The sequence below is a fragment of the Polistes dominula genome, unplaced genomic scaffold (genome assembly GCF_049000335.1).
Source record: "Polistes dominula isolate Pdom_NZ unplaced genomic scaffold, Pdom_raw_medaka contig_277, whole genome shotgun sequence".
NCBI classification, from domain to species: Eukaryota; Metazoa; Arthropoda; class Insecta; order Hymenoptera; family Vespidae; genus Polistes; species Polistes dominula.
In genome coordinates, this window is record NW_028301009.1 from 490,864 (window position 1) to 510,471 (window position 19,608).

Here is a 19,608-nt window from a genome sequence, read left to right on the forward strand (position 1 = left end):
GATAGTGATCGTATTCTTGAAAGCACTCAAAAATAAAATTCTATAACTATAATTTCCTTATTTTATTCCCAATAATTATGCGAGATTTTACTATCATTTAAATTTAATGACTTCATAAAATTGGATTGTTAACTCTTTGATGACTTATTACATGTATTTACATAATTCTATTCGTAAGCGAAAGTATATATTATATGTAGAGAAAGAAAGAGAGAGAGATGGTTTATGATAGGAAGTTTAATACTCGTGTCGCGACGATTATGTGAACGATCTAAGTTTTCCACGAGCGTTCGTAGAAAAAAGTTTATTCTCAATATAACGGAAATTTCATATTACCAACGTGTATCGATCTCTCATATTCTCATCTTCGTTACTTTCCACTATTACAACTATTATTATAATTCTTAACACCGTTACAACTTTTACTACTATCACTAGATATATTTTTATTTTTTGTTATACTCTGATATGATAAATTATTCAATTAAAATGTAAATAAATTTGTATATATCTATAAACTGGAATTATTTTAATATAATATAATACTAACTAATAAATTCAATCAGAAATAAATAAATAAATATCAATAAATGAATTTAATTTGCAATCTTATATCCTTTAAACCTTTACACGTACGCATTTATGATCCATCAAAGTTTCTTGATACTTTAATTCCCATCGGTTTTACGTTATGATGAAGAACATGATATAATATCGTGATAACTCGATTGCTTTCGATTTCAATATAAATGTGTGTGTAAGGATACCTCGATTGGTTAAAAAAAAATAGAAATAAATGGAAAACTTCTCTATCTATCATGTGTTAATTACGTTTTATATATTATTAAAATGACGTCATTTTTACATTTCAATCTATAACTACTTCATTTACTGATCTATAAATCTAAAATCATTATAAAATATAAATAAACGTATACATTATTAATGAACAAATGATTTTATCTGACTTTATTTCAATCTAAAATTAAGTTGTAAATTATTGTCCAAATAATTTGTATTAATATTAGTAATTAATTAATTGAATTATAATTTAGTATAAATTGAGTAGAATTTTATTTAATTTAAAGTAATAATAATTGATTGTAGATGCCAATTTTAATTAAGTTGAGAAATATAAAATGTAAAAGAAAAACAAAAATAGTATTTCCTCATGGATATTAATTCGATCGATGACAGATGCACGGTATCATAATATCGAGTAGGTATACTTGAGATGTGCAATCGAGAGGAATCGCGTGGGAGCGTCGTGGCATCCTTTAGAAAGAGTAGTATGAGTAAAAGTCAAGGATTGCTGTTCGAAGGTAGCACCTTCGTCAAGATGAGTCTTATGGTGCAAACGATGTCCTCGAATTAAAGATCCAATCGTATCGGATTTATTATATTACCTAAGTATCTCTATACTTCCTTGAAAAATATTCCAACAATTTGTAAGCATAAAAAAAAATTAAAAAAATAATAATTCTATTACCATTTAACCATTATTTAATTTATTTGTATATTTAAAGTACATTAACAATAAAATTGATTAAACATTATTTTCTATAATTGGATCGAATTTTTATCGTCGATATAATTAAATTGTGAATTAAATATAATAAATATTATTATTCATATTATATATAATAATTATATGAATAAAAGTATATATAAAAATTTATTTATCTCGCTAATTAATTATTTCTTATGTTTTTTTTTTTTTAATATTCTATACGAAGAATAGAATTATTTAAAAAATTACAAAATTTCTCAACAAAGTTATTTGATTATAGACCGGTTGATCTACGAATCATACGGAAACGATGTTTTTATATATTTGGATCGAGTTGACTGTATAAACATCGAGGATAATAGCCGTTGGCGAGGTAAAAGTTAAAATAGGATAAAATAAAGTTGTAACGTTTCAGCCAATATATCGAACTAATATTTTGCGTTGCTAGGGCCATTTTCCGTTTTATCGATCGGTAAGGTGAAAAGAGCATGGAATAAATTGTCTCGAAGGCTTACCTACCAGTCTTACCACCACCTTCGGCCCTTCCACCTTATTTTCTTTCTTGAAAGAGAATGGAAAACTTCGTATTCCTCCTACCCTCCCCCTCCCCCACCTCTACTTCCCCTGAAGGCGCTATGGAATTTGATGAGTTCGAAGCGCGAAAGTTCACTCGAGAAAATTTCTCACCGTCCACGGAAACTTATCTTCCAAAAAGTACGGGAAAGGACTATCGAACTCCATATTCTTTCTTTTGTTTCTCATATTTTTATTTTTTTTCTCTTCTCTCTTTGAAACAGAACAAAAATTGAAAAGATATGAGCCATTTATTTTTAAAGTGACCTAACTCCATTTTCATAAAAAAGTCGATTTACCTACAATAATAAATACATTTTTACATGATCTTTTCATTCTGAGAAGATACTTGTTATTAATATATTTAAATTCATTAAGATTTGATAACACGAAAATTTGCTGATTAATGATGTGATTAAAAAGTTTATTTGGAAAGTAGCCTAAGTCCATTTGTCAATTATTATTTTCCAGTTGCCCGTGGTTACTTGTACAATGTCAAGTTATCTATTAATAAAGCATTTGAAGTTACTCATATTCCGAGTAATAATACGTTAATTTTGGACACATAAGTTCTCAGAGTTAGTTCAATAATTGAGCCGTTTATTTTAAAAGTGGCCTAAATCCATTTATACTTAAATTGAGATATTTATTATTGATAATGTCCAAAGACAGTGATGAAGGTAATTTTCATTAATTAGTATTTAACAAGTTGATCTCAGTTTTTGAACAATTGTTTTAATTGAATAATCAGTACGTTTAAGAGTCTTAAATTATGTAGAACGGACTTGGGCTTCTTCAAATTTAATAACAAATCTGATTGTTAATTTTGAAAGTAGCCTATCTCCATTTTTAGTAAGAAAACGCATATTATACACTAAATAATTGCTATTATTTTAATAGGAATTAAAAATTTAACTACTTCAAATATACTTAAACAGTATAACTTATTAGTATCTTGTACGTATATTTTGAATTGCATTGAAATACAAATCTTTAAAGATCAAAAGGAAACTCAACGAAGTATTAATTATGATTTAGATAAAGGTTACGAACATAATGACAAGGTCAATTATGACTAGAAAACAATCACATTATGTGTTTACATTATGGTTTATATACAAACTCTTTTGTAAATAGTTCGAAATAAGAAATGTACGAATACTTATTGCTCGTATGTTTCTGCCGATTTTTTCGTTTTCTTTGTTGATCTTTTAATTTATTCAAAAAAATTATATTTTATTTCATTATATCTGTTGTAGAAATTCTCAAGAATATGTATAAATTTATTCTTTATAAACAATTAGTTAATAAACAACAATTTCACAACATTTTATTTCAAATTAATCGGTGTACGAATACTTTTTACACGTACTGTATTTGTTTCACAAGCGATTGTTATTAATGTTTCCTTAATTGTGTCCATAATTATGAAAGTTGTCTAAGTCATATATCTCTTGTTTTTAGATATATAAAGATTTATATTTGAACACTATATGAATTCTACATAATATTGAAATAACAAACATTATCTAACGATTCATTTTTGACAATATTTTGAAAATTACATTGAATTTATTTAGTTTAAAATAATATGGTGCGTAATAACTGATAAACTCATTTTTTTTTAATTTTGACTTAGACCACTTTCATAATTATGGGCACAATTATTCTTTATTTCGACTTTTCTATCTAGATTTTTCTATCCTTCTATCGCTCCTACCTACAAACAGGTATAGTATCGAAATTATTCTATATGTGTCCACGCTTCGTAGTATGCAGTCGCACACAAACACACACATATACAACCAGGAGCGATAACTACGAAGCAGAGCATAAAGAGAAGACCGAGAATAGGAAAAACTATATAGCTATATTCTGTCTCATTCTCTCGCAGGCTCAATCCTATATGTTTGTCTCTATTTCTCTTCTTACTAAATATTGTGGCCTTTGCATAGCGGTCCGTCGCTCCGTTGCCTATCCGTATACAGGCTCCGTTGCCTCGCCATCTATCGCTTCGTTGCCTGAACCAGCGTTTCATTTTTTTCAAATCACTCCCTATTCTAAAGAAGTTTTTACTTCAAAAATATTTATTCGATAAGGAAAATATTTTTGATTTCATTTGTTAATTATTGGAAAACTATTTTTATTCGTTTTAGCAGATAGTTTGTTGCTGTTGTCGAGAACAAAACGATTACATAATCGAAGTAGGGATGGTCTTTGAAAAGGGGGAAACAACCATCAAGTTGTTTCTTCATTGCTTTTAAACCCAGGTCCGAGGCCATCGTTCGGTATCGTTTTGTTCTTTATCGCATTTGAGAGATCGTTACGCTTGAAGTGTATACTAATTTTGCGAAGAGAATAACTTCCTTGGGGAACTGAGAAACGAAATTTTCTTTTACGGAGAACGATCTTGTCCTTGAAATTTTAATATCTTAATACGATACCGTAAAATCCTGACTAACAATTGTTCTGTTGTTAATAACAATTATTTCTATTCGCTGACGACAGAATCTTCAAATTTTATTATACTAATTATTTCATACTTAATTCTTTTAATTTTTAATATATAATAAAACTAGGATGCTCCGACCACGCGTTGCTGTGGCTTTGTTATAAAGCGTTGGAGTTAATATAATTCTAAATTATTTAATGGAGTCAAATTAATATTTACTAATAATTTCTAGGAATTCAAATTAGGTATAAAACAACACATAAAATTTTTTTAATATATATAATATATAATATATAAATAACAACACACAAAATAATACTACTATTAGAATGGAATACATAAAATAATAATACTTGAAAAAATAGAAAAAGTAAGGTTATGTCGTATGTGAATTGAAATAATTAAATTGTAATACAGCGCCACCTATTGAAAACTTATAGTACCTAAAGACCTGTAAGATCTTTAAATAATAAATCCTTAAATTAGTAAAAAGAAAATAAAACTATTCTACATACTAAGTTGAAAAAAGTCACACAAAATAAAAAATATGTCATTAAGATCGATTCAGTAGTTTCGAAGTTCATTTGAAACTGACAATGTGACACTGAATTTTTATAAAGATTTACATATTATAATGATAATAAAATATAATATTAACACTAGATTTACCAACTAAGCAAATTTGATTTATTTCAAAATTTTATGTTAAATATATATATGAAACTGAAATATTATGTTTTTTAAATATATGTTTATGTTTAATGCCGTAATGAAATATATGTAAATAATAATCCCTTCCCTCTTTCCACTTCTTCATTCAAAGAATGTTTGTAAGACTTTAAAAAATAGTGAATAAAACATTTGTAAATCTAGTGTTAACATAAAATAATATAGAGAAGATTAGGATATTAAAATATTGAATTCATCAAAGAGCAAACTAGGATCATGTGTTTTGTATCGATGGTAAGATAAAAAAAACAAAAGAACAAATACGGTAGTAAAATATTAAAGTAAAAAAATAGAAATGGTAAGATGGAGAATGATTAGACGATAATAATAGTAAGTAGCGTAGCCTTGACATAGAACATAAACCGGGCGGGTAATGGTACACTGATCTCCCCTTCACCCCTCTATCAACATCTGTTGTGTAGGTACGTTGCGAATTCGGTTTATTATTGTTCGAAATCGTGTTGCAAATCTTTGCAACGAGCGGAATAATAATCGACGCACGTCAGACACGACGTTACTATCTAGAAACGATTGTTTCTGTTAAAAAAAGATCATAGTTCGTGCTTCGCAAACATGATATCGCGAGTAAATATATATGTGCTACTGTATGAAAGCGAACTATAATTATTTTCTCTTTAAGAATCGTGAATCATGTTCGTTGAAAATGCTTAATGGAAAGTTTACGTTTTTAAACGTTGAAAGAAGAAAAAAAGAAGAAAAAAACGAAAAAAATATTTAATTCGTTTTGACGTAAGTAGAACTTTCGGAATCTCTGATCGACTTTCACGAAATCGATAATAATCAAAATGATGATGATGATGATGATGATGATGATGATGATGATGATGAATGAAGATAATGATGATGATATTGATAACTATTGAAACAGGATACCAATAATATTCTTTTTGTAAACCACACACGTAACATGATACGATCGCTTGAATTTCGAATGAATTATGGATGCTGTAATATATTACCTAAGAGGATCGATTCTGACGGCTATTGAACTCGACTGGAGTACTCGAAAAACCCAAAATTTCTTTCTTTTCGATATTCACGAATAAGATAGCCTTAAGTTACGTGAAAATTTATATAATAATTTATCTCCAATAAACTTTATTTAAACTGAATCATTTTCAAAAAAAGATCAACGTATTAAACAAAAATTATTTAAATACCAAAATCACATTTCTTTTATCGAATAAAGAAAATATTTAAATTAATAACTATAAATCATAATTTTTTTTATTTTTTCTGTTTTTTTTTTATTTTCACGCTCAAAAAATTATTTTTCTTAATTATTTATATTTGTAATAATTATTTGTACTTACAAATAAGAATAATGGTCACCGCAGCTTTCATCGTTTTTCACGTACGTGCGTGTTTACGGTGGTGTACGTGTTTAGACGATTTACGTCCTGCAACAAAAATGTAGAAAAATCAAGAGATTTAAAAGCTGACATTTGTTACAAGTGAGATCGATGTAATGTATAGAAGAGAATCGATAAGAACTACTATCTCATAGATCTCCCTTTGCAATTACGGATTCAACCGTTTGTCAGCAATTTGCATAAAAAGATTGCGATTGGATGCGAAGCCTTCCTACGTAACATTAGTACATACAAACGTACATACATATGTGTACATTATGTAGTATATAAATACACACATTGCACGTACATACATTCTCACGAAGCTTTTTTTCATCAGCTATTATTCGATCAACATGGATATTTGTATTTTTTCTTATTTACCTTTTTTCTTTTTAATTTGCTTTTTTTCTCTTTTTTCTTATTACTTTTACTCCGGTCCCCTTCCCCCTCTACCGTGGTCATTTACGCAACTTTCCAAGATCTCCCCCGTAAACATTGTTTCGTGGTTTTATATCGATTGGCAAAGAATATATCGAAGAAAGAAAAACAAACTTTCCGAAAAGTTGTAAAACTCGATGCAACTATTCGTTCCCAACGATTACGAATTTTGCGATAAACTTTTTCGTGTCAGAGAGAGAGAGAAAAAATATAACACTGTTAGAATAACGATAAACGATTATTTTACATGGGAACTTTTATAGATAAAATTAAATTACGTTTCGAAATTTACCAATCGTGCAAAGTTCGAAAATTATATATACATGTCGTGTGTATAGTTCTGTTTCCAATAATAAAACTATATACTCTAATACTTGTTTTATTAGTTTACGTTGTTGAACTTCTGAATGTATCAAAGTTTGACCATCACAGAGATGTGGTATTAATATAAAACATAATTTATTTTAAGTGATTATATTATCATCTAAATTTACGTAGTGGATTATTTCAAATAAAAATAATGTTAGAGAAAACATACGTTTGACAAAGAAAAAGCAATCGTTTTAAAATCATTTACGTGCTTACATATATACAAAAGATAGAAGAAATCGATTTTACTGAAGAAAAGAGAATAAAGAACAGTGAAACGTGTAAATGTACATCAAAAGGAAAAAACGAGTAAAAGGATTGTGACGAGGTTAGAGAAAAAAAAAGAAAGAGAAAAAAAAAGAGAGAGAAAAGTCGAGAAAACACACACACACACAGGAGTGTACAGATAGATAGATAGACAGAAAGAAAGAAAGAAGAGAGGAAAAAAGAAAAGAAAAAAAAAACAAAAAAAAAAGAAGAAATGGACAAAAAAGAAAGAATGTATTTCTGTCGTCGTAAAAAACCCTTTTACTTTAAATTTTCACCGTTAGATGTAAAGTGTATCTCTTATTTTACGAAATTTAGTCCCGATTTTGAATTTCTTTATTTATTTATTTATTCGTTAAAGAAATAAAAGGAAAGGAAAGGAAATGAAACGAACAAAAGAGGGAGAATATATATTTCTGTCGTCATTAAAAAAAAAAAAAAAAGAAAAAAAGAAACCTTTTTAGCTTAAATTATTACCGTGAGATGGAAAGTGTTAATCTTGTTTTAGAAAATTCAGTCTCCATCATTTTGAATTTATTCATTCATTTATTTATTTATGTATATTTAAGAATAAAGAAAAGTTGTGTAGCTTTTGACAAAGATAAACTGATTATCTAAATATAAATAACTAATGACCAAGTAAAACTTGTGTAATTTAATATTGACTCTAAAAGCGTTCGAAAATGTTGAAAAGTTAGTAAATTTAAAAGGAAGGGCAGAAAAACTTCAAAAATCCAATTCTCTACCTACCTACCTTCAAAACCTTTTTACCATCCTTGACTCGAATATTTATGACATTTAAATTACTATTCGATGTGCTTGGAAATAAGCTTACTGCTACGGCAAACTGATTTCCCGTGATCTTTGAATATTTTTCTCTTTTCGTTCCTCCTCTTGCTTGTATATTTATTTATTTCTTTTTTTTTATAAACATCAAGAGGATTACTCTTCGATGAGATTTATATCAACACGTTATGCACATTCGCGACCATGATTTTTTGTAATGAAATACTTGGAAATCTGAATAATTAATTCGAAATAAAAATGATGCGTGTAAATGGAAGGTTTAGAAGTATTTATTAGATGGGATCAAAAAATTGTAGACAATTTTACAAATCAATAATCGTTTTTTATAACAATTTTGGTTTATAATTAATATAAAAATGATGCGTATGTTCATATAGATATTAAATAATGCGAATAAATTAAAAAGCGGCAAGATAAAATTGCTTATTTTTTAATTAGCTAATAACATTTGACTACGAAGGTGAAGACAATGACAATGATGATAAGATCCTTAGTGGATTAATTATTGTCAATGAACTCATAAAAATTTCTTTACAATGATTGTGAAAGTCAAGAACAATGTTTTTCATCTTCCCGTAGTATGCAACAACTCAATCAAAGTAAAAGCGTGAGATAACGCATAAGAAGAACCTTGTCACTACCGTGTGTGTGTGTGTATGTGTGTGTGTATCCGTTGCTGCATGTATGCCATCAAAGAAACTGACTTCGATGTGTTTCACTCGAGCACAAGCGCTTTATGAGTAATTTTTTACGTATTATTTCTTCAACGTTGGTGATGGTGCTTTCATTTCCTCGTAAACTGCTAAAAGATGTTATTTATTAAAGCGAGTTAACGGGAGAATGGTAGGTGTATTATACATATGCCCACATCTCTCGCTAAAAGTTCCACTTCAATTTAATTTTTGTTTCTCTTTTCCTCTCATAAAAAAAGGTATCTCGGAAAAGAATAGAAAAAAAGAAAAAAAAGAAAAAAAAAGAAAAAATTAAAAACCCTTTAAAAAAATTATAAAACAATAAAGCCAATAAAGCCAAAATATCGACGAATCGTGTTAAAAGTTTTCCTTTGGTTTAAAACTCGAAAATCTTTGGTGCGTTGATTTTATTTTTTCTATGACGAAAAAAGATTTTCTTTTTTTTTTAAAGAAAAGGAAGAAAAAACAAATAATAAACAATAGATTCGACGAGCCAAATAGACGAATATTTTCAATGCACTACGAATGATTCAAGAATTTCTATATGTATGTATATATCGAACTGGACGAGTTTTGACAAATTTGAGAGGATACGGTTGAGAAAAAGCAAAAAAAAAAAAAAAAATCTATGCGATCAACAAATGAATAAAAAAAAATGAATAAAAAGGAAGAAGAGAAGATAAAAAAGATATATATATAACCTATACACTGGCCATGACTGAAATATACACTCTCCCTGTATTGTTCAAAAATACGCGCGTTTGTGAGCAAGCTGAAAGGCCAGTGTGAAAAATACAAGACATTTCTAAAGTTTTGCAAACTGAGAGAGAGAGAGAGAGAGAGAGAGAGAGAGAGAGAGAAAAAGAAAGAGAGAAAAATAGAGATAGAGATAGAGAAAAAAAATTGCATTCAAAACTTTTCTCATTTTGATTGAGGTATTATCAAAAAAACCCTATGAATGGACCATAATCCATCGTCATTTATTTTTATTCTTTCGATTCTATACGAAGGTACAACAATTTAAAACCATTGAATAAAATATAAACTAAAAGTCATTTGATATATTGTTGAAAAAAAAAACCATAACGAAAAAGAAGAATGTATATAAAAAAAAGTTGAAATAAAAACAATATTAAAAAATTGTTAGGAATATTTGTTCTTTTTTTGTTCTACATTTTATCTCTTTCTCTTTCTTTCTTTTTTTTTCTCTTTCTCTTTCTCTTTTTTTATTATTTTATATTTATATAAATATATGTATATATATTTCGATTTTATTTTATTTACGATATTATATTTTTTTATTATACAAATAAATAAAGAGTAATAGCGTAAATATTTACTTAACGTACATTTTTTTTGCTTCAATAATTGTACTTGTATAGATTATAAAATAATAAAAATGAATTATAATACAACAAAAGGATAAATCAATGTGAAATATGATAATAAATATATCAATGTATCTTATAGTTTTATTGTTGGAACAGTAGATATCTTAAATCACGACAACAAAAGTAATGCATTGAAGAGAAACGAACATGATTTACGCTTATTATTTTACGCTAGAAGCATGAGTTACAGAGAACACATATACATACATGTACACGTGCGTACCACCTCTTCTTCGTACATTAAAACGCATGCTATCACGTAGTACGCTGACACACATATACGTTCTTGTTAGAAGAAAGGGAAGCATATACACATAAACACGTACATACATACATACAACGTAACTCGTAAATTACTTTCCTACAACACCAGGAGACTGCTTTTCAAAGTGTAATCGTGCCCCTCGTGTAAATCTTTACGGCGTGAGTTCGCACAAGTCAAAAAGTAGAAGTATATTCCCTTTAAGAAAATGAAACTACTATCTTGCATATACAAAATGGAGAGACCAACCTTTTCTTAAATTTTCTTCAAAAAATTGTCAAGCTTTTTTATGTTTCTTTATTTTGTTTTTCTTTTAATGCCATAATTGTTTCGTCACATATAAATCTAATTAAAGTTGCAATAATCGTTTTCTTTTTTTATTTTATAATTAATATTTTTATCATTTATACTTTATAACTAAATTATAGCGAATTACTATGTTTTATATTTTACAACTTTCGTACTAATTATTAAACTTATAACACATATCATTTTCATTTTATAAATTAAAAAAATAAAATATGTATCTATAACAAGTTATAGTAACAAGGAGATGGTGGTTTAATATTATTCAATAATATTCCTTTACTGTACAGAATTTCGTACTTGCATAAATGACGAACGCATAGTATATAGGTAGATAATACCCAAGCTAGAGATTTCCTAGCACCATTATATATATAGTTAGAAAATTTACCGTCACGGTTATCATTAATCATTTCACAACTCATACTGGATTAAATGACATTAGTTGTTTGAATAATACACAGACATTCTCAAAATAAATTTCTCCAGATATAATATTGTAGAAATCTCGAGATTTTCTTTCGACGTTTATCTCGCGTATAGCCAAAAACTCGAAGTAGTTTTAGGTCATGTTACTTGTTCTAAATCTTTCGAACATCTAACAAGACGAAAAAGGATCCTATATCTCTCTATTTACGTTACCGAGGGTTGTAACTTCCAAAGCACCCCTAACTCCCTATCCCTCTTTTCCTTCTACCCACCCACCACCCTTGAAGAAGGAACATATTACCCGCTGACTTTTCTCAACGAACGAAGAAATTATGGCGGATATTTGAACCCGTAAATCTCAACAAGGTGGCATTTCGTATTCAGCGAAGTCCGAAGCTTTGTCTTTTTTCATCCCTATTTTTTATTTTCCTTTATTTTTTCTGTTCTTGTCTCTCTCTTGGCATCGTCGCAAAAAAATAAAGATAATATTTTGTTTTTACATTTGTAAATATTTTTCTATGCGTATAGTAAAATTAAAATAAACGCATACAATTGTTAAAAATTTGATTTCCATTTTTCTTGATAAATTTTAAAATAATGTGAAGACATTTATTTTATTCCGTTTCGTGTGTTTTTTTCTTTCTTTTCCTGCGGGGTCTAGACGAGGAAAGGGAGTAATATGATTTGATTGTAAGAAATAAATTCGTTTAAAACGAAGATAAAATGTAAAAGCTTCTTCATAAAAGATAGATTATCTGATCGTGATTTCGTTCAAAAGCGATCGAATAAATCTATCCCTGTGATCTCGAGTAATTCTCACGTAATTCGAACGAAAAAGAGAACGTTTCGTGTAATTTTAAATTAAATTCTAAGAAACGAGAAGATTTACTTACAAGATTTAGTATTTGTATAAAACGGTAATTGTATAAAACGACGTATTTAAATTCATGTTTAACTGTCCTCCTCAAAACAAAACAAAAATAAAGAAAACTATTGTTATAATATTACACTGTTTTTTATAAACCGTCTAAAGACAATAATTTTGAAATTAAAAGTCTAATCCGATCTAATTTTTTTTTCGTATTTAACTTTAAATCGATTCATTTCTTTTGATTCGTATAATAAATTAAATTCATATGTAAATTTTAATACGTAACACGAAAAGACTTTTAATACAAATGAACAAATGAATGAGAAAAGTTCTAGCGGTCGTGTACCTAAAAAAAAAAAAAAGAAAAAATAGGAAGAAAAAAGAAAAATGACATAGGAGAATAAAAAATGAAGAAAGAAAAAAACAAAAAAATGGCTTTCATATCAGGGAACGATAGAGTAAAGCGCAAGTTAAATACAGATGTAACTTTTCCTTTAAATCTGTAAGGATGGTAATCCCTCGTAACTCAGTAGCTTGTATAATAGAATTCCACGGGTTCAGTTATAGTAATTTGAAATTCTAACTGTACACAGTAGTATGGCATGGTTCATTGAATCTAATGCAAAGTTTACCTAAGTACATTCTATTAGTGTAACTTATATCGAACTAAGTTACAAGGGGAGTTACATTTTCTACGTTCTATTTACGATCTGGCGATTACGCTTGCATAATTTCAGATTTTCTTATTAAATTCTTATATACACGCTAGATGCAACTTAGTAAGACGAGTTATGATGATAATGTTTTCATTTAAATTGATTTTACGTTAATCGTATTATTTTTACGCTACAGGATATCGTTTTAATAATTTGAAAAAAAAAAAGAAAAAGTTAAATAAAAAATAGAAGAAATATTCTCCAAATTATATTCTAACAAACGCAAACGTATTATTCAGCGAAACGAGTTAAACTTTAATGCACTATTTATTTTTTAAACTAATTATAATATTACAATTGTGTTAAGCAAATATACAGGGTGATTCTTGGAACGAAGGCGGATAATAACTTTTTTTAAGTAACAATAGAAAAAAATTATAAAGAAAAAAGTTATATGGCACAACAAATGTCCACTTTCTATGATCTTATTTTTTTTTGAAAATGCATCGATGCACCCGCTACATGCAGTTGCACTTTTTTTTAATGGAACTTTATATTTTTTTTTACACTATTCGATTCCTTTTTTTATTCTGCGTAAAAAAGTATTAAGTGAAGGTCATCGAAATGTCAATAGTTTACGAGATATTTGAAGTTTTATATCAATAATGTATTTTATTACAATAAATGTTCGAATATTTCTCCCTTTCATTATAAACAATTAGATGCGCACATTCTATTGCGCTTTTTTACATTTTTCATTACATTTTTTAATTGATTTGAATTGGTATTGGAACAATACATTGTTATATTCTCCTTATATAACTTCAAATATCTCGTAAACTATTCCTTCATTTAATACTTTTTTACGCAGAATAAAAAAAAGAATTGAATAATGTAAAAAAATTATAAAGTTTCATTAAAAAAAAGTACAACTGCATCTAGCGGGTGCATCGATGTATTTTCGAAAAAAGTAAGGTCATAGAAAGTTGACATTTGTTGTACCATATAACTTTTTCCTTTATGATTTTTTTCTATTGTTACTTAAAAAAAAGTTATTATCCGTCACTGTTACAAGAATCACCCTGTATATGAATGTAATATATGAATTTATTTTTCTCATAGAATTTCTTACAAATTTTAATCGTGCGATTATATAAAACGAACGTAATTAAATATTAATAATGATATAATTAAATAATTAACAGAAAGATGGAATATTTATAATTAATAATATAAAGATAACGACTCACTTCTACTAAAAAAGCAACCAAAGCGGATAAAAAAGATCGTATTCGATTAAATTCTATTCAATTAACGTTTGTATTCAGAACTAATAATTAGTGTCTCTCTCTCTCTCTGTCCGGTGTATTCTATAGTTCCGAATCCTCTTAAATTTCACGGAACTACCACCTGCTCGTGGCAAGACCTTAGTTGACGTGCTTTCATTAAGGAAAACCGTTTATGTTGGATGTTTAAACGCGACTCCGCTCGAAAAGTCAAGCGTATTTGCATTTCAATTATGATAGTTATGGGGCGGGGAGGGGAGAGGAGGGGATGGGAGGAAAGTATACATTCTACAGAAAGTACCCTATTCATTGCATTTAGTTTCTAATTAAATATTGTTTTTATTTAAATTGCGATTAGGGGATTAAAAAAAATAATAATAAATACAATAGGAAGAAAAAAGTCAATTGAATCTTAAAAACTGATGAATAATTTGCAAGAAATTTGAATAATCTTTCACACAAGCTAACACACTTCGTACCTGCTTGTATATACTTTTTTCTTTGTATTAAAAAATATTTGGATATTGATAAGATTTGTTATGGAAGTTTTGTTTAAATTGATAAATGAAAGCGGATAAAGATAAGGGTATTTTAATTAAAATAAGATATTCGTACATAAATGAGAGTTGGTATTACCAAAAGGAAACTCGAAACGGAAGAGGTATCTAATTTGTCGTCGTATTTACTACGTGAAATCCGATGAAACTTCAATTAGATACTTTGTAGAATGTTGACACTTTAATCAGCCTAGACCGATCAAGTAACCGTGTTACGTCAAGAAATTCGATGATAAATTAATAAACTCGGACGATTTCAAACGAGATAATTATGTAATCAAGACTATACATTTCGATAACTATAATTATACTAGACATATACAGTTCGTTAACATGAAATCATGAATATTAATTATTGCTTTGATTAATTACATTTGATTTCATGCTGCATAAAATATTTAGATATATTTAAATGTTTTATATTATTTGTAAAATGAATAAACTATGATTTTCTATCTATGATTTATATTTTTGTAAACGATTAATTTAAAAAAATATATTATTCTATAAAACAATGAATATTTATCTGTATCCGATAATAAAAAAGTGTTTAGATATTAAAATACGTTTATATGTTATTTTTAAGATTTATCTTTAATAATTTTCTTATTATTTTTTTTTTAACGACAAGTATCCAAGAATAGAAAATCCTGGAGATATTTTTCGAATTAGAAAAAGATCAAGAAAAGTATACAGAAAGGATAAAGAGAAACAAGGAAAATAAAGAAGACAAGTAAAAGAAAAAAAGAAAGAAAAAGAATAAAAAAAAAGAAAGAAGTACAAGAAAAGGAAAGGATGGGTATAGTGGTGGTTATAAGGAAAAAAGAAGGGCAAAAGAGAAGAAAATAAGTGGATAGAAAAAGGAAGTAGAAAAAGTCAGAAGGTATTAGATTTCCGCCACGTTTTCCCCGTTTCTTCGAGATAACGCAAGCAAGCGCTACAGCGGATATTTTTTCGTGATATTTGATATTCGGCTACGATAATGCGTCCGTTTCTACGTGACTTCAGTGACGGTGAATAGTTAAATAAAAATAAAAATAAAAGTAAAAATAAAAGTAAAAACAATAAGAAAAGCTTATTCTTTTTATTTTTTTTAATCATTCAAGAAAAATTACTCAAAATAAAGTACCCCAGTATCCAATAGGTAAGTATTTAATTTTTTTTATCGAAATAAATTTTAAATTAATTATGTGATTCGTTAAAATAGTTTTAAAATCAATGTTACTTACAATATTTATTTTAATAAAGTACGAAAGACGAGATAGTATCTCGTCATCTGTGCGCAATGTGTTAAGAGATGATAAAAGTATGGTATTACATCGTTTGCTCGGATACACGTTAACAATATTTTCGTTAAACCTATTAGCAATTTTTAATTTAAAATTTGCTAACATTCTTTTTTTGTTTCTTGAAAAATTTAATCCATCGAATTAACTTTACGTATTCGATTGAACGTGTCCTCAAAACGAGCTCGTAATTTGTAGAATTTAAAAGAGAATTAGATAGAATAGAATAGAACAGAAAAGAAAAGGTAAGAGAAAAATAAATGGGAAAAAAAGAATGGGGGAAAAGGAGAAAAAATAGAAAAAAGAAAAGAGGAGAGAAGCTTTCGTGTAATCTCTCCAGCGAGAATAAAATGTAAATTAAGATCCAATCCATAGACTTCTTCCTCGTTGTAAAATCTCAACTAAGGATTTCTCGAGATGTATATTATAAAGTCTTGAAGTGAAGAAGCTGTGGGGGGAGGGAGGGGTAAAGAAAAGGAGAAGGGGAAAGGTGGAAGGTATGGGGAGTGTTAAGGAACAAGGCAAAAACTTTCTCGTTTCACGATTGGTACCAATTTCCCGTGTAAAACGTGACGTCCGATAAAATGATATCCGTTTATCAACTTTTTAAATAAAATGGGAGGAGTCGGGGTTTGTGGTATTATCGCCAGATAAAACAATGGAGAAAAAAAGGAATTGGGAAAATAAATGTTTAAACAAACTATTCGATAAAGTCGCAAGAATTATTCACGAGCAAAAATGAAACTCGTTGATGCTCGTCGATTCCGGTGAAAGTAAGTATATATATATAATATACATAAGTTTTAAGTATATACGTCATTAAGGATTGGTTATCTTTGTGGTCCGTGGCTCCGACCAATTGCATGTTAGATCCTTCTAGGGATATTGATTCGACGATAATATTATTTCCGCGAGAAAATTGGTATTACACGAACTATCAAATATCTCTACCATCAAAGTATACAGACAAAAAAAAGAAAAGAAAAGAACTTTCGGTTAATTCATCTTCCTCTTCGTCCTTTCTATTTTGTCCCGTACGGAATTCTTATGTAATTAAAAAGCTAATACGCGATTTGAATTATTGATGAATCGATAGAGAGTAAAATAAATTCAATAGAAATCGGTGGGTTGAACGAGTTTGCGTGTTGTTCTTTATTTTTATTTTAAAATTATTTTCATTTGAAAGTATATGTTGCATAGGGTCAACCAATTAGGATAATTTATAGTTAAATCAAATTATATAATTATAATAAAATTGTTCATAATATTTATTTATTTATTAATAATCACTCTTGCCCTAAGATTTAAGAATAATTACGTAATTTTTATTAAACGTATAGATCCTTATATGAAACAAAAATTTTAACACTTTGGTTTTTTGATTGGGCGTCAATTTTTAATCATAATACTTGACATTGCTATTAACACTTTTATAGCCGTACGTGTACGCAGTCAAACGTTGTCAGGGGCCTGGTAATATTTTTCAAGAATTAATTTAAAAAAAAACTTTATTGTCATCCTCGAAAAAATTAACATAAAACAAAAAATAACAATTTAATAACAAATTTAATTTTATATATAATTTTAAATATATATAAAGTTATAAATAAAATAATCACCAATGTTCCGGCTATCACACACATGTTGTGTGAGCGGCCATTAAAGTGTTAATAACAAACCAATTTTCTTTTCATATTGCAAATTACAACATTTTTCATTGTTCATTCATAAGTTTCCAATTTCAATAAATTAGAAAGATAAATCATAATAGATTCTTTTTATAGATATAATAATAATAATAATAATAACAAACAAACAAAAACTAAATTCCCAATACGTATGAGGAGTCGGGGTGGGGGAATACATTTAGAAGAATTTTGTTGAAAAATTCATTTTTGAGTAACGTCAAAAGGGAACTCCAATCTATCCATTTTGATTAGATCGATTTGAAACGCGTTCGTTCAGAGGTTCTCTCGCAATGTTCGCACACCTGGATCATCCATCTTGACGGGACCTATCGAAATTTCATTCGATCGCTATGAGAAAATCCATTATACATTAGAAAAGAGACCGAGAGAACCGTGTACGAGAACGAGAACTGGTTTACTACTACAAATACATAGTAATACACATTTATACATAGATATATCTATATGTACTACCAAGTGGAGAGCCATTCTAATACGAAATCTTTCGATATCGTATGTGAGGCTTAACGATGACGACGACGACGACGACGACGACGACGACGATGACGACGACGATGACGACGACGATGACGACGACGAGATAGAAAATTGCTCAATATCCTTCCACGAAAATGACATCTATCTTAAATCCTCATTTTTTCTAATACATTCTTTTCTTTTTTTTTCCTCTTTCTTTTTCCTTTTGATTGATTAATCCAAACGATTTTGAAAATTAAGTGTTACCAATTGAAATGACATTTATTTTTTTACAGTATTACTTGTATATTATGAAGAAAAAAAACATCTATTTAATATTTTTTAATTCAATTTACATATTAATGAATTAAACAAATTTAAAAATTTTAATTTATTGCATATAAACGTTGTTTTTTAACAGTATTTATAGAGAAATAAATATATAAAAAGTAAACATAAAATATCTGTTAAAATAGAGATAGAAAGAGGGAGAAAAAAATGGAGATTTTATTATCGTCAAGTCATAATAAATCTTTTTCATTACCCGCGTATATGTATATAAAAAAAATATAAGTAAATAGAAAAAATACAACAGAGAGAGAGAGAGAGAGAGAGAGAGAGAGAGAGAGAAAGAGTAAGAGAGAAAGAGTTGAATAAACAGAATGAAAAAAAATAGTTGGTTGAAAATCTGCCAATATTTCAGCGTATCTATCAGGATGATAAACGTACCTATACGAAATACAACAGTGTGTTGCCTCCATGATCAATACGTTCTATACGGATATTTTTACATATTGGAGTTCTCACAAGCCATTTTTATCCTACTAACCAATGTGTACTATCAACATGCAAATGCCTTGATTCTTTGTACGAGCAATCTAATTGAACGATGCAAATATTTATCTCTTTTTTCCTAAAAGCCGATTAATTTTAATCAAATAATTCAAGATCTGTTTCGCGCGCGCGAGAATTTTATTTAATTAATATCGGTTATTATATTTTTATATAATATATACATATTATAATATCGGTTATATATATGTATTGGTTATATGTTATTTCTTTTTTTATTTGTATCCATACATACAATTGATGAAATTAATTGTTACTTATAAGTAATGTGTCGGATTTTATAATAATTACATGTATATTTGCATATAATGTCGGTTTACGCGTTATGGGGCTC

The 19,608-nt window shown here is 28.1% G+C and overlaps 1 protein-coding gene across 3 annotated transcripts in view; it reads right to left on the reverse strand.

The window, feature by feature from the left end:
• Positions 1 to 19,608, reverse strand: part of thw (chitin-binding domain protein thawb) — a 105,939-nt gene that overhangs the window by 39,774 nt on the left and 46,557 nt on the right. For all 3 annotated transcript variants that reach the window (XM_089174058.1, XM_089174056.1, XM_089174057.1), the window contains one exon: positions 6,599 to 6,685. In XM_089174058.1, the coding sequence (XP_089030184.1) occupies positions 6,599 to 6,629 (31 nt within the window). In that variant the 5' untranslated portion in view covers positions 6,630 to 6,685. The remainder of the gene's footprint in view (positions 1 to 6,598; positions 6,686 to 19,608) is intronic.